Consider the following 17,641-nt stretch of genomic DNA (forward strand, 5'->3'; position numbering starts at 1 on the left):
GTATTGGGGACTTTTTGGATAGCATTGGAAATGTAATTGAGGAAATTACCTAATAAAAAAAATTAAAAATAAATTAAAAAAAATAAAAATAAAATAAAATAGAAACTTAAGTTTAAAAAATAAAAAAAAAGAGAAAGAAAAGAAAATTGGATATTAACCCTTAAGTAAGTGTTCACATATTTAAGGCCAATCTCCATTTCTGGTATTTCAGTCTGAATTTTTAAAGATCATACACTAAAACCATCACAATCTTTAGAACTTCCCATTAATTGATAAGTCAGAGAGCTTCTAATTTTCTCATGTAATATACAGGGAATCATAAATGGGAGTTATAAATATTACAAAATAAAAATATTCACATAATTTCATTTTCAAATAGTGAAATGAATTTAGATTTGCCGAATGATTATTTTTTCTTTTCATAATGTATATGAATGCCGTGCATGCACGTGGCTGTGTATGTTTACCTGTGTGGGTACATACACCTCGGTCTGACTGAATTCAATGCCAGAAATCCCTCTTAATCACCCCTACACTTTTCAGGATCTATCAGTAGCTTGCCGATATAGCTGTTCACCTGGTCCAGTGTATGTCTAAGTATCTTTCTTTCTGACATCCAAGGCTAGTAATTTCATGATAGCTATCATAAGTACCCACCATTTACATGAGTTACTTTGCCCTTCACACTTGAAGCACTGAACCATTTTTCCATCTCATCTTCATTATTTTAGTGTATGAAGAAAGCACTACTTCTGATTTGAAATAATTCTGTTATATTCCTTCAGGGATACATTTGCATTAGATTATCCTATCTTTAATTATCATTTTATTCTTTTATTCTGTATTTCATTCAATATGTTTAATTCTGAGACATCATCACATTTTTATTTTGTTGTGCCATTTAATTTGCTATGAAATCTATCCACTTAATTCTTTCAAAGTAGTATACTTTATTCTGCATTAATGTGCTTTTATTATCCTTAAGCTATGTTGCATGATTACATTTTAAGATAGTATCTCATGTGCCCGAGACTTCCTCAAACTTTGTTGTGTAGATAAGACTCTGCTTGTACTCTCGATCCTCTTGTCTCCACTTTCTAATTTCCAGTATTACAGACATGTGCCAACATGTCCAACATATTACTTTTTGGTTTCTAATTCTTGGCTAAGTTCTCAATAAATGTTCAGGTTCTGTATAGGTTTTTTTTTTTTTAATTCTTTCTAACAGATTTGTATATATAGAAAAACTGAAAAAGTAATGACTGCTTTTCATTAGTGGTTTTGGTTATGCCAGATAGCTTTGTTTAATATGCTGCATCTGATTATTATTAGAAAAATATAGTTGCCTATCTTTTCCAGAACAAATTACATTAATTTCAATGGCTTTAATAATATGTAGCTTACTGGTTTATCATACTAGATGATAGGAATTTCTATTAGAGTTCATGATGCATGTTAATCATATATAAATAGGTTTAATTTAGTAAAATGGGTAATAGTATTGTTTCTCCTAAGACAAAATCACCACAGGGATGATAGTTTTCAGTATTGGATATACTTCTGTCTTCAAATAGAAGCTATATGATGTTGCTAAAAAAATACTCAGCATCTAACTCTATTTCCCATCCTTACAAATGAATATATTTACTCAGAGTTTGGTGTGCTGATTTGAAAATTCAAAATATCTCATAAATGTTCTTAGTATTCCAGACATTTTAGGTAAGAAGGCGGCTTCATAGTAGCAACTAGACTCCATTATATTTCAAGCATACATACTCGTTAATACTTAATATAATTGAATTTGCTGACAAATTAGAAAAATATGACAGTTTAAATTTATTTTATTGTTATTCTCTTTCTTTAAGTTTTTGACACTTTACCACCAATGCGCTATCAGGAGACAATGAGTAGCATCCGGACATGGATCCAGCAGTCAGAAAACAAACTCTCTGTACCTTATCTTAGTGTTACTGAATATGAAATAATGGAGGAGAGACTCGGGAAATTACAGGTCTGTGCATATTTGAATATCATAAATAACAAAGAACATGTCTTATCAGTCAAGAAATCATATTGATATATTAAACTTAAGATAATAATGAAAAAGTAAAGATAATAATGAAAAAATCATAGATTATGAGTTGGAAAAATAAACAGAAGTATTTGACCAAAAACATGACTTTTTCTTATTTCTTTCTATATATTATTTTATAAATATACACACATAAATGGATATTTATTTTTAAATTAAAAGTACTGTGTTAAAGGAAAGCTATAATTTCCTTTCATATTTAGTGACATTATAAGATATTAAGTATGATTATTAAAATTAAATCACATTGTTTTATTATAATTACTTTATTTTTAACTACTGATTTCTTTAAGCTTAGGTAAAATCAATGGATTTATATAATTAGTTAGAATTTAAAAATTAACAAACTATAACACTATGATTAAATGCTTGATATTTAGTAGTTATTTTAATAGCCTAAGTCTGGAAATTAAATACTAGTAAGAGAAACTTCTGTAATGTGAGGACATATGAAGACTAATTTTTTTGTTGATTCTAAAAATCCCATGTTGTATACTTATTCTTTTAAAATCTGAAAATATATTAATCATATATTGCCTAAATGTCTTAATAATGTTTCACTGTAGGTAAGTTAAAATGCATCACATATATAATAAACATAATTATTAATACATAGATATTCAGTAAAATTATGACTTCTAAATTTCTGTTTAAATAAAATATGCCCTGTAATATAATAGAAATTATTCATAAGAATACATATGGATTGCTTTATCAGATATTCTACTTTGTTTAGATATCTAAATTACATAAACTTTTATTTACCGTCTTCTCGATATGAATGAAACTCATCAAATATGCATCTGTTAGTGTAAATGAACTTCTATTTAATTTTGAGGCTCTGCAAAGTTCTTTGAAAGAGCAACAAAATGGCTTCAACTATCTGAGTGATACTGTGAAGGAGATGGCTAAGAAAGCACCTTCAGAAATATGCCAGAAATATCAGTCAGAATTTGAAGAGATTGAGGGGCGCTGGAAGAAGCTTTCCTCCCAGTTGGTGGAAAACTGCCAAAAGCTAGAAGAACATATGAATAAACTTCGAAAATTTCAGGTAAGCCGAGGTTTGGCCTTTAAACTATATTTTTCACATAGTAATTAATTGGAAAATGTGATGGGAAACAGATATTTTACCCAGAGTCCTAAAAAGACAATGATGATATCAAAAGCCAAATCTATTTGGATTTGCAAAGGATTGCAACTTGCCTATTTTTCCTATGAAAACAGTAATGTGTTATACCTTCTTGGATTGTCTGTATAAATGAATTGTTTTTTTTTTATTCACCAACTCCAAGTATACTTAACATTTTAACATAATAATTAAAATATCCTTATTCCATTATGTTCATTTTTCTTAAGTTGTAGATTCGATTTAGCTCACAGCATACATATATACACATGTATTACATATGCATATATAATATATATAGAAGACATATGTTTTCACTACCATATTTCACTTTTGAATTATGAATATATGTTTAATTTCTGCTATATTTCCTTCCCTACATTGACTTCTATTAATTTAGTATTTCAGTAGTTCTAATACATTAATAATAACCTAGACTGAATATAGTAATCTAACAATTATATTTGTGCCTGTAATTCTAAGTTAGTTAAATTTATAGGTTGTGTTTCTCATAGTTGACCATTTGTGAAATATAATAATATCCGAAAAGAAAGTTCAAAAATGTCATGACTTCATATAGAGTCATTGGAACAGTGCCCTTACTTTGATTCTGGCCATGCTAGTGACTTGATCATTCTTGTATTTTACAGCTAAAACACTACCAAAAGTGTCAAATCCATGACCTACATGTTTGGCTGAGGCTAGCAGCACTTATTCCACCCTTATATGAAGCCTTTAAGAGAAAGTATATTTGTTTGCTATTTTTAACTACTTGAAGGAACATAAAATCTTTGTTTCAAGAGCTCATCCTCTTTCATGCTAGCAAATTTTGGTGGCATTGCATCCATGTCTGACTCTGAATCTGTTTCTGTCTATCCTGCTCCCTAACATTGTACCATCTTCCTTTTTTAAAAAAAATATTGAATTATTTTATTTATTTACATTCCAAAGTTGCCCCTGCCAGTTTCCCCTTCCCCAAGTTCTTCACTCCCCCCTGCTCCCCACCTATGAGAGGGAAGGGTCCTGTATTCACTGGGCTCCATGGGGGTCCTTTAGCATTTTCTTAACCTTCTTCTTAATAAAACAGGCCTTCTAGAATTATATCATATACATTGTGATATGACAAATGATAAATTATATTGTTCAGATTTTTACCTTTTTCATATTTGCAATGTCCCCCTTTAATGCTAGATATTCTTTGATTGGGTATATTTGCTAACAGATTAAATATGTGTATCTTTGTTAAGCAGTATAACTTATTAAGAAAGAACTCTATTAATATGAGGAAGAACTAATGAAACACCACTCTACAGGTGATTTCAGCCACTTTATGAACTGCTGGAAGCAAAAATGAGATCTTTGCAACATGAAGCAGATGCTAAGTTCATTAAACTGTGTTCAATATTTCAGCCATAACTTATTAGAGAATGATTTATATTGTTCAAAAATTTGGTGCTCTACTTTTGCATGAAGTGGGATTAAACACAGCACCGACAGCCAAACAATTGCAAAGATGTATTACAAGTATTTTTTTTTTAAACAGGAAAGTATACTTATATTTCCATCTTCCAAACCATCATGAAAGGGGTAGAGATTACTGACACAAATTTAGAGAAAGGATTTGAGTGGAGTAAGAATTAAATAAACCAAAGAAGAATTAATGTGTTCATCAAGAAGTCATGGAGGGGAAACTGGCCTTGAATGATACCACTAAGGAGATAATGTTGAGATCCTTATATTTAGTCAATTGTTTTTAAAACTGTAGTTATTAACCACATTTTAATCATATTGAAAGGGAAAATTTCTGTGATGCATATATTTTCAATATAAATTTTAGAAAAGAAAACAATTATAAATTGATATTGTAATTGAATTACATGGAACAAAAGAAATGACAGATTTACATTTGAAAAGTGACTGAACTAAAGTACATAAATAAAAGTCATACAGAAAAAAGGTGGGAGGTTCTTGTCCATTTATAAAGGACAAAAATGCCATTGGTTGCCTAATCATTATTTCTTATTGGTCAGACCAATAAGAAATCAAGAGCTTTGACTTTAAAGGTAAGAAAATCTTACCTTAAAATCCCCAACTGAAGGGACTGTTTAAACTGTCAACTGCAGAAAACAAGTTATGGAAGTTCAGGTTTAGGGAAGCTATAAACACACCATAACAGTGAGTTTATGTGCATAGTTTGTTTTGTGTACAGTAAGAGTAAATTGTTAGTATTATCATGAGTTGTTTTGAAACTTCAAATTTCTCTAGAGGGATACGATTTAATATTCTCAAGAGGAACATAATAAAACCACATCTGGTATTAGTTTTTATTTTTAACAATAGCAGACTTCATACACCAATGTTCATAGTGTAGACCATAAAATGCAGTCTTAGTAAAAATATTGTTCTTTATAAAGCTACAATGAGACCTCCCTCAATCATACATTGTTTTTTTTTTCTGACTTATGTTTGGATATATCATCATGATGAACTATGTTAAAAAGAATCAGAGCTTAGTAATACTTTCGAATTGCTTTTTTATTCCAGAATCACATAAAAACCTTACAGAAATGGATGGCTGAAGTTGATGTTTTCCTGAAAGAGGAATGGCCTGCCCTGGGGGATGCTGAAATCCTGAAAAAACAGCTCAAACAATGCAGAGTAAGATTTGTATCTGATGATTTGCAAATACTGTCTTTTATATTATATATTTTATATTATACTGTCTTTTAGCTCAGTCATTTGCTGCTAGGACAGTTTCCAGTACCTGAGCACGTTCTTGGATGTCTTAACACATAAAGGTCATGAGTAACGCAAACATCCTTCAAGGCCTTCAAAAAAAAATCATTTCCTTCCAAAATTATGCAAGTGCTAGTATTGCCGTTTACTTTGGCCATACTTCATAAACCTCAACACAAAATTTAATATAATTTAAAGAAAAACTTTCTGATTCTTACCTTAGGTTGTTAATCAAATGAGTATATGAAAATATGTGTCTCTGTGTGTATGTGTGTTTTTTTGTATGTATGTAGCTCTGTGTGTGTGTGTGATGTGTTCACATTTGAGGAGAACCTGAGGCCATTATCAAGTGCCTTCCTCTCTTGCTTTTCATGTTTTATTTTTTGAGACAAGTTCTCTCTATGAAGCTGGAGCTCATCAGTTGCCTAAACTAGCCAGCCAGCAAGCACCAGGTATACATATTTTTACCTTTGTATCCAATCAGTAGAATAAATACACACAAATCTCTGGCCAAGTTTTTAGATGTGTGTTCATATCTGACTTACATCCTCATTTCGATGAAAGAACTTTGTCCACTGAACCATTTCTTAAGCCCAATAATATTAATTTTTGACCTGATATTCATTAGACCATTGTTGTGCAAGAAGGAGAAAGTAATCATTCTCTTTAAATAAAACTAAAAATCAATCATGCCATCATCCTTCAGATGATTATTGGAGTAACTTGCTTTTAAAAACCAAAATTATTTTGAAAATATTCATGTATGAAGCTCATCAATTTGACTAATTTCTAGCAAGAAATATTAAACATCAAATTTATCTGAAAGTTGTGAGCTAAGTAGCAGACATATAGTTAATTCCCTGACTAGTACAACAGCCACTGAATATTTTAAGAACCTTATGTAGACAGATTTGTATATTGTTCATCTTTTAATAGTCAAAATTCACGTGGAATGTCATGATAAATGTATGATAATAAAATTTATGTTTGTACTTTTACATTCATGTTAAACTATGCATTGTTTCCATAGCTTTTAGTTGGTGATATTCAAACAATTCAGCCCAGTTTAAACAGTGTTAATGAAGGTGGGCAGAAGATAAAGAGTGAAGCTGAACTTGAGTTTGCATCCAGACTGGAGACAGAACTTAAAGAGCTAAACACTCAGTGGGATCACATGTGCCGCCAGGTATGACTAGTTTAATTCACTGTAGCTTCTGTCCATAAATTTAGTAAAATTTCTGACTATCTTTCTTATTTTCTTTATTTAAAACTTTGTTTATGAAAATATTGTCAAAACACTTATTTGAAATGAATTAGGTTTCTTCTACCATATAGGAATATATGAATACCTTGGTATTCAAAAGTAACTAATTGTGATACAAAAAAATTAATTTTAGTTCTGAAAAAGTATTTTTATTGAGTTAATGAGGGTACTATACATATTATATACATATATATAATATCTATCATAAAAGCTTATTTCAACACTATGTATACATTATATAATATATAATACATATAATGCATATAATATAATATATATTTTATATAATATACATAATATAAGGCATGTTATATAGAAGTAAATGTATGTATAAAATATAATATATGATATACATATTTTATATAAGGAATATGCAGCAGATATGCTATATATAACATATATATAAGAAACTATATTTATAATATGTTTTTGAAATATGTATATTATATATTGAATAATATATATAAAGTATATTGTGACAATATATAGTGTATTATATATTCTATATGATGTATAATTAATACATAATGTATAAAATATAATAAATACTAAATATTTAATATGCAATGTACAAATCTATTATCAAATATATAATGTATATTATCTAATGTCTAATAACCAAAGAACAAACATGATATATGATATATGATGTATGATATATAATGTATGATGTATGATGTGTTATGTGTGATATATGAAGTGAGAGATGTGAAATGTCATATTCAGTACATGCTACATGAAAATATGTTATATATGATATATTTTATATTGTGTGTATAATATATATACTACAGAAATTAGCTCTACAGTCAAATCCAATTTATACTATTTATATAGCATATAATTTACATATTCATATTTCTAATTTCAGCATTATTGTGGAAAATACAACATACTTTTATGCAGTGGGCATCTAATTGCTGTTGCTTTATAAATAATATTTTAAATTAAAGCACAGTTTGCATTTAAAATTATATATTTTGTACATGTATTATGTAGCAGGAAGCATATGATATGTAGTATATAGTGTGTAGCATGTTGCTTGTCATGTAACACATATAAAATGTAGTGTAGAATGTGTAACATGTAACATGTAGAATGTCATGAGCCATGCATAGCATGTGGTATATAACATGTAGCATGTCACATGTAACATGTGCCATGACACATGAAACATGCTACACATCATATGTATCATGTAGTATGTAGCATACAGTACATGGTATGCCACATTTAGCATGTAACATGCAACCTGTAACATGTAATATGAGGCATGTAGCATGTCATATGTACATGGAACATGTGGTGTTTTGCATGTGCCATATAGCATGCAATATGTGCTGTGTCATATGTACCATATAGTGGATAGTATGTAGCATGTCACATGCAGTATGTACTCTATAATATAGTGTGTAGCATGAAGTATGTACTGTGTTATGTGTAACATGTAATATGTAGTATCAGCTTTAAGCATGTAGCATTTCATATGTCATATAGTATGTAGCATGTAGTATACAGCATGTAGCATGTCATGAATAGTATATAGCCTATAATATGTAGTCTTTAGCATATCATATGTGATATGTGACATGCAACATATAGCATGTGTCATGTATATTTGTTACATGTCACATGTAATATTATATGTCACATGTTACATGTTGCATGTTACATGGTATACATTACATATTGTATATCACATATTGCATGTTATATATTACATATTATATCATATATATTACTTTGTTAAAAATAATATGCAGTTTTAATACATAGCATGTAATATATTTGATTATATTTGATGGTATAATACATGGTATATAGTATATAATAAAATTATAGAATATATAATATATTGTATATTATAGTATAGTAAATATGTAATATATACTTTGTATAATATAGAATATAGTTTATGCTACACAGTGCACATTACATGTTATAATTACAAGTCCAATGTTGCATGTTACATCTAATTTCAACATTAAATTGTAGAAAATAAAATGTGAAGCTAATTTTTTTTCTCAAAACATAATGTTTTGAACTAAAGCAGTGTTTGCTTTTAAATTTAGTAAATTTAGAAGTTAAAGACAAGTTTCATTTGTGTATTATTTTGGTTGTTTCATGTAGCATTTCAAAGTTGAAAATTAAAAAAAATAATCCATAAAGGTAATGCCTAAGTATAAGTTAGGAAATAACTTATGCCAGTGAGTCAAAACAAATGTGTACAGTTAATACAATCATTAACAAATTAGTAACAGTTGTATTAACTCACAGATGAGATAGCCATTAGACAGCTAACTTACAGTCCTCTGCTGCTATAGTCATCAATAGAAGTGTTTCCTAGAGTTAAAAAAAAAAAAAAAGATTGAAAGTTGAATTACATCTCGGAAAATTTTCCACATGTCCTGGATGTGATTTATTAGTTTTAGGAACATTCTACACAGAGGACTAGAAAGTATGCAAATATTTTATTGAGAAAATAACTGGGGTGAGTATCAAAAATTTTTTTAAAAATCAAAACTATTTTACTAATTCAAATATATATTCATAATTTATATAAGAATACTTTTTTGAATTTCAAGATTTTCATGATTTATTTCAAGCAGAGGAACTAAGAAGGGGACAGAATGAAATAACTCTTGAAATTATTACTATAATATTTATTATTTATTTACTTTACATCCCTTATGGATTCCTGGTCCCACCCTACAAATTGTTCCCCCCCATGATACCCTCCCCTTCTCTGAGGAGAAGTAGAAGCCCACCTTGGATTCTATCCTGACCTAGGACATCCAACCCTAGCAGTACTAAACACATCCTCCCTCACTGAGGCCCAACCTGGAAGTCCAGCTAGGGGAAGAGGGTCCAATGGCAGGCAACAGTCAGAGAAAGCCACTGCTCCAATTGTTAGTGGACCCATGGGAAGACCAAGCCCTGCTCCAAATGTTTAAGGGTTCTAGGTTAAGCCTGTGAATGTTCTTTGGTTGGTGGCTCAGTGTCTCTCATCTCCCATGGGCTCAGGATAGTTGATTCTATAAGTCTTGTGCTGTCCATAACCACCTTCTGTTTGCTCAGTTCTATCCCTCAACTCTTCTATAAAATTCTTCTGTGTCCATCTGCTCCTAAATGAAGCCTATCAGGAGACAGCTATGCAAGGTTCTTCTCTGCAAGTATAGCAGAATATCATAAATAGTGTCAGGAGTTGACTCTCTTCCATGGAATAGTGTTTTAGTTAGGATTTTACTGCTGTGAGCAGACACCATGACTAAGACAACTCTATTTATTTATTTATTTATTTATTTATTTATTTATTTATTTATTTATAATTTATTTATCTATTCACTTATTTATTTTAAACTCCAGATTTTATTCTCCTCCCTGTCCACCCTCCAACTGTTCCACATCCCATACCTCCTCCATGCCCCCCTGTCTCAACAAGGATGTCCCCATGCCACACCTCCAACCCACCAGAACTCTAAACTCCCTGGGGCCTCAAGTCTCTTGAGGATTAGGTGCATCTTTTCTGACAAAACCCAGACCCAGCAGTCCTCTGCTATATATGTGTTGGGGACCTCATATCAGCTGGTGTATGTTGCCTGTTTAGTAATCCAGTGTTTGAGAGATCTATAAGGTCTCATATATATGTGTATTGTATGAGGCCATATATTCTTTCTAATAAATCTCCTATGCATTTTTCACTGTTTTGCATTTATATTTATGAGAACTCTTAAGTACTAGAATACTTAATATTACATACCAATTACACAAAATTATATAATGTGGTCATGTGTATATGACAATAAAATTATTAACTGTAACATTTTCTATTTACAAAGAAAACTGCTACATGGAACAGTGAAATTTTTATTAACTGTGATTACTAAATGACTCCAGCTTATATTTAAAATTGTACAGCGTATTCATACCCCATGAGTTTTAGTTTTGTGTTTGTTTTTTGTCCTTCTTACTGTTTTTTTATTGTTTGTTCAGTTGCTTGTAAAGATAAATTTGTACTTTAGCCCAAGGGTCACTTCTCATTTATATACCTCAGGCTGGCCATGACCTTCTGACAGCCTCTCAGCTTGTATTATAGTCATAGTCTACAATGAATAGCTGACATGAGAAGATTTTTTTTGTTGTTGTTCTGAATGCAAGAAGATGTTGAGAGTAATTATGAAATAGCATTTTAAATGTAATGAGCTGCATAAAGTATTATTCTGGCATATTTCTAACTTAGTCTATAAAAAAAAAACAAAAAAAAAAACAAACAAACAAACAAAAAAAAAAACCAAAAAACAAAACTAACCATAGTGAGGCATTTCCAGGGTTCTCTTCAACTGGATACCCTGGCCAGCTCTGCTGGCCTGATGATCAGTCCTACAAGTGGTTTTTAGTGAGGCATGACTTTGAGATAATCACAGCACAAGTTTCTGCCAAGCTGGCTGTGCACTGAGACAAAAATTACCAAGTAGACTCAGGTGCACTTAGTTTCTCCTTTCACATGATAGGAAGTGACTGTTCTGTTATTTAGCTCATTTCCCATGTTCCTTTTTTTGACATTTTTTCCATTTATTTAAAACAATTTAATTGACCATTTTCATACATACATATAATGTGCTTTGATTAAGTGTACATGCTGTTCCCTCCCTTTCTTTTTTTTTACTTTTTAACATTTTTTTATTATGTATTTTCCTCAATTACATTTCTAATGCTATCCCAAAAGTCCCCCATATCCTCCCCACCACTTCCCTACCCACCCATTCCCATTTTTTTGGCCCTGGCGTTCCCCTGTACTGGGGCATATAAAGTTTGCATGTCCAATGGGCCTCTCTTTCCAGTGATGGCCGACTAGGCCATCTTTTGATACATATGCAGCTAGAGTCAAGAGCTCCAGGGTACTGGTTAGTTCATAATGTTGTTCCACCTATAGGGTTGCAGATCCCTTTAGCTCCTTGGGTCCTTTCTCTAGCTCCTCCATTGGGAGCCCTGTGATCCATCCAATAGCTGACTATGAGCATCCACTTCTGTGTTTGTTAGGCCCCAGCATAGTCTCACAAGAGACAGCTATATCTGGGTCCTTTCAGCAAAATCTTGCTAGTGTATGCAATGGTGTCAGCGTTTGGAAGCTGATTATGGGATGGATCCCTGGATATGGCAGTCTCTAGATGGTCCATCCTTTCNTCACAGCTCCAAACTTTNTCTCTGTAACTCCTTCCATGGGTGTTTTGTTCCCAATTCTAAGAAGGGNCACAGTGTCCACACTTTGGTCTTCATTCTTCTTGAGTTTCATGCGTTTAGCAAATTGTATCTTATATCTTGGGTATCCTAAGTTTTGAGCTAATATCCACTTATCAGCGAGTACATATTGTGTGAGTTCTTTGTGATTGTGTTACCTCACTCAGGATGATGCCCTCCAGTTCCATCCATTTTCCTAGGAATTTCATAAATTCATTCTTTTTAATAGCTGAGTAGTACTCCATTCTGTAAATGTACCACATTTTCTGTATCCATTCCTCTATCTTGCCAAAAGCAATCTACAGATTCAATTCAATCCCCATGTTCTTTTTTTGCTTCATCTTTACTATCTAAGATTTTTTGTTTATACAGTGATAAGTAATATGGTCTAAATAAAGCATTTTCACTGTCAATACTTATTATTTACCTATTTTTGCTTATTTGTTGTTGTTGTTTTATTTTATTTATTTTTTTTTTATTTTTAATGGAAGGTCTACACCAGAAAGGAAGCCTTAAAGGCAGGTTTGGATAAAACAGTAAGCCTCCAAAAAGATCTATCAGAGATGCATGAGTGGATGACACAAGCTGAAGAAGAATATCTAGAGAGAGATTTTGAATATAAAACTCCAGATGAATTACAGACTGCTGTTGAAGAAATGAAGGTAAAATAAACCAAAGAAAACAAAGAACAGAAAAATATAAATAAATAAAACATCACTTAACTTGTAATTCTTTAAATTATCGCATCTTATAGGAACATGAAGATGGTGTTTAAAGTAACTTTCAAAATAATCCCACTAGATTTGTAAAATAGAGAATGATTGACCATGATAAAAGAACTGATGGAGGGACGATGCTATGTTGCCAAAGTTTGATTAGTAAAGCATTTGTGAGGAACTACATTTCATATGAAAAGATCTGAAACATGAAAAATAATGTGAAAAAAAATACATCATGGAAACACATTCCTGTCACAGGAAATACTTCCAACAAAGATCCTAATACAAATTGAGAAAGTAAATAATAATAATAATAATAATAATAATAATAATAATAATAACAATAGTAATAGTAATAATAATAATACCTGCCTACATAAAAGAGATAGAGCAAAGGCTAAATAACTTGTGGTTCATTTGAGGCAGTAGGCAAATATCCATAAACACCAGAGTTGTGTGGTTTAGGAAAAGAATCAGCATTTAAAGGGTTTCACATAAAAGCCTGTAATGGTTTTAAATTTGTTTGTGAAGAGGTCATGATGAGACTAGCTGCATAAACACTAACAGATCATACTTTCTTGGCCAATCAGAAACAAATAAGGCAAATCCTCATAGAACAATTGATTAAGCATGTACATATTTAATTGGTAGTAGAACAAGGTGGATGGATATGTCACATCATTTCATTTTAGTCAAACACAGTTATGGTTTTCCAAAATCTTTTCACCTGTTTTGTACTGTCCTATAATATTATAGTTTCCTGATGGCTTTTTTCTATCACCTGTAATAAAAGTCTATAAATATACTTCACATCTCTGAGAAAATGAATTCCACATTTTCAGCTGCTTTGTTTCTTGCCAGATTCTTTTGTTTGGCTCGGTTTTTTGCTCATTTTCCCTTGGGCTTTTATAGATTTTAAAAAAGTATGGCCTACTAACTGATTGGAACAACCAACATTTTTGTATTTGTATACATATCAACTACCCAGTCTGTATGTTTGTTGTTTTATTTTCATGAATGGAGAGTAGTAATTTGCTTCAAATTTCAAAATTATAAAAACAATTCTGAAAGTAAGTGAGCAGTCCATTCAGTTTGTCCACTTTGACTGGCATGTTTAAATAATTGGTCTAGCTTCACAATTGGTGCAGTATGCTGGAAAATTGAAAGGGAATGGCTCAGGCAGCCTCTGGCAACAGCAGCTAAGGGAATTGGCAAGAAAATCTAATTTCTTGGGGTTCTGCTTGCCAGTTAAGGAATTTCTTGAGGTCAGTTCACTATCTGCTATACAATGATAGGGCTTACTCCAGACTTCTAGCTGTGCTTATTTCAAGATCAAATTCATTTATATTTTTGCCAATGCCAACAGACTTATTTTGACATCTCTCTCACTAAGAGGCAAAACAGAGATCTCCTTTCTGTTTATTTTTTTCTGACATTAAAAGGACACTAATGTTATTTTGTTTTTTTACAAGTATACAAAATATTTCACCTATCATAATGGACCAAAAGGAAGAATTTGATGAACTAACTCATTCTTTAAATCTCTTTTAGAAACAATCATTGATTATATTCTAAAATTTCATAATTAAAAAATATTGAATTTCATTTTAGCAGATGTTCTTTTATTAACATTTCACTGCTGTAGTTTTAATCCTGGAGCTTAGGATAACACATATTTTTAATAAAAAGAAATTATACAAGCATACATTTGCTTAATCACTAAAGTACCGATATTGGTATTTGACATGGTATTAGGATCACTTGGAGCATTTGTATTAAAAAATTACTTGGAAGCTGGTGAGATGGCTTAGTGGGAAAAGTCACTGTTGACAAGCTGGAGGATTCCAGTTCCAACTCTTGAACCCAAATGCTAGAAAGAGAGGACCATTTATTACAACTTGTCTTCTGACACCCAGATAGATAGACACATTAATGCAATATATAATAAATGATCAATAATATATATGATACTCTGTCCAAGAGTCAGAATTTGGAATTCAGTGAGCCTTTGGGATATGTCTGAAATAAGTTTTCAAAAAGTTTCCATGAAATGACAATGGACTGGATACAGGCAATTGTACTTTGAGAACCATTTAGTCAAAATATAACTGATATTTTATACAAACAACTGAGCTTATATAAAATTAGATTCATAAGAGCTAAAATATACATTTTTATGAAGATGGTATTTAACAATATAGGCTACATTGTTCAAACTTACCTCAATTTACAGATATCATTATGTGGGTAATTGCATTTGTTGGAGACACTATAACACTTCTTCCTCATTCTACCTCAGATGTCAGGCCTACTTAAACTATAACCAAGAAAAGACATAAGATTAGAACTATTCATTTCAATCCTTGACTCTTTCTGAATTTCTAATAAAGAATAAAAAGTATATATATTTGACGTTTGGTTCCAGTGATGCTAATAGGCCAATGGTTGTGAAGGTTTGTGAAGACTACTACAGACAAAATAGGATTTATATAGAAACAAACCTCAAGCTCATATGATGCTAAAAACTTTTATAAGAATGAACTGAATTTTTCAAATACTTAAACTAAAATGCATGGAAAAATGATTTTATATTTAAAGTGTCCTCTATATGTAATTGTCGTTATACTGCATACATTATGGCATTCTGAAATTAATTCCAATTTATATTTTAAAAATAAATATATGAAACAGCATAAAGGAAAATTATTATTTTTGAGACAAAGTTTCATTTTTCCTAAGATGTCGTCAAAATTATTATATATCCAAGAATAGCCTTGAAATCTTTTTTTTCTCCTGTATCTATTTCCAAAATAGAGGGGAAACAGGTGTGTAGTACAGTTCCCTGAGTGATCTATGAATATTAAAAGTCTATTATATTTTTATTGTATTTTTCAAGTGTTTAATCATACATAAATCTGAAGTTAAGGAATTGGAAAAAGCATTGGTTTTATGTTCATGAACTATCTTAATAGGAATTCAACCAGGAAGAAATGATGTGCCAGTTTAGAATGTTAGAAGTGATAATGATGAGTTGCTCTTAAGAGATTATGATTTGCTTTTCAGAGAGCTAAAGAAGAGGCACTACAAAAAGAAACTAAAGTGAAACTCCTTACTGAGACTGTAAATAGTGTAATAGCTCACGCTCCACCCTCAGCACAAGAGGCCTTAAAAAAGGAACTTGAAACTCTGACCACCAACTACCAATGGCTGTGCACCAGGTTGAATGGAAAATGCAAAACTTTGGAAGTTAGTTCTTTTACTTTTTTATTAGTTCTAGATCAAAAATCATAATAATTAAGTTATTAATTATAATAATTATTAATAATAATTAAGCTATATATGTTTTATGTAAATCATTTAAGCTAGAATCCCTCATCCACACACTTACATTGTGTTTAAATTGTGGCAGTTTCTTAACTTTCCTAAACATGTTTTCAGTTTGTGTATGATCCTGATAGATTTTGTGTTATTAGAGAAACAGCAAAGGATTTATGAATGCTTTCTGTTATTTCAGTGGGCCAGAGTTCTGTCCATAAAACCTGATTTAGGGTATTCACAAATGCCTGTAACTCTAGTTCCAGGGGATCTGATGCTTTCTTCGGGCCTCAGTGAGCATTTGCACATGTGTTATATAGGGGAACACATTGGCATAAATACAAAATATGTTTTTAAAGATATTTTTGTATGTATTTTGTGGTTTATAAATTAGACATGTGGCTTAAAATACTAAGATAAGATTATATTTTATTGGTCTTACTAGGTTATAAAATTTAAAAATACTAAATTTGTATAAATTAATTTGTATTTGATTGTATATAAATTTATTTAATTCTCTGGCATGTCAGAATTCTGTATACAAATGTATTTTTATTTGGATGATTTTATTGCCTAAGTAGCTCATTTTTGATATTTTTTATGTATTTATTTTCACAAATGGTGCTTTATTTTATTCACTTGGTTTATTCTATACAAAGTGCTTTTGTGAACATAGATAAAGAATTCAAGTACTGCAAACAATTATCACTTCATCAAAAATAAGTAGTGATTTTTATTTTGAAAATTCAAAAGGGAAAGAGAACATAAACTTTCAAATGGGCATGATTACCAAAAACTTTCAAATGGGTATGATTACCAAAACAGGACACAAGTTGAACTTTAATTTTCTATTCCCAGATAAAACTATCTCTGTGAATATATTCAATCAATAAAGGGTTCAGTTACACTATTATTGTTGAGGAATAATATTTTTGATAGAATTTTACACTTTCTGAAATCTGAAGGCATATGGAAAGCATTGTAGTTCTGAATGGTAAGGTATAGAGTAAAATATTTGGGAGGGATTTAGTTGATAAAATGCATATAACAAGTTTTGAAAAAGTCTATGCTCATTCCTCCCTCTCCCCCATTTCTTCTTGTATCTCCACTAGTATTACAAATTGATCCCATTTTCCCTCCCCCCCCCCCTC

At 30.9% G+C, this 17,641-nt stretch overlaps 1 protein-coding gene and 1 pseudogene across 4 annotated transcripts in view; one reads left to right on the forward strand and one right to left on the reverse strand.

Annotated features, from left to right (window-relative positions):
- The window catches only part of LOC110287012, a 5,555-nt pseudogene extending 4,851 nt beyond the window's left edge, over positions 1 to 704 (reverse strand).
- Positions 1 to 17,641, forward strand: part of Dmd (dystrophin) — a 2,293,239-nt gene that overhangs the window by 935,657 nt on the left and 1,339,941 nt on the right. For all 4 annotated transcript variants that reach the window (XM_029473189.1, XM_021152893.1, XM_029473188.1 and 1 more), the window contains exons 22-27: positions 1,866 to 2,011; positions 2,931 to 3,143; positions 5,763 to 5,876; positions 6,985 to 7,140; positions 12,948 to 13,118; positions 16,239 to 16,421. In XM_029473189.1, coding sequence (XP_029329049.1) covers positions 1,866 to 2,011; positions 2,931 to 3,143; positions 5,763 to 5,876; positions 6,985 to 7,140; positions 12,948 to 13,118; positions 16,239 to 16,421 — 983 coding nt within the window. The remainder of the gene's footprint in view (positions 1 to 1,865; positions 2,012 to 2,930; positions 3,144 to 5,762; positions 5,877 to 6,984; positions 7,141 to 12,947; positions 13,119 to 16,238; positions 16,422 to 17,641) is intronic.

This window comes from Mus caroli, chromosome X, assembly GCF_900094665.2.
Source record: "Mus caroli chromosome X, CAROLI_EIJ_v1.1, whole genome shotgun sequence".
Lineage (NCBI taxonomy): Eukaryota > Metazoa > Chordata > Mammalia > Rodentia > Muridae > Mus > Mus caroli.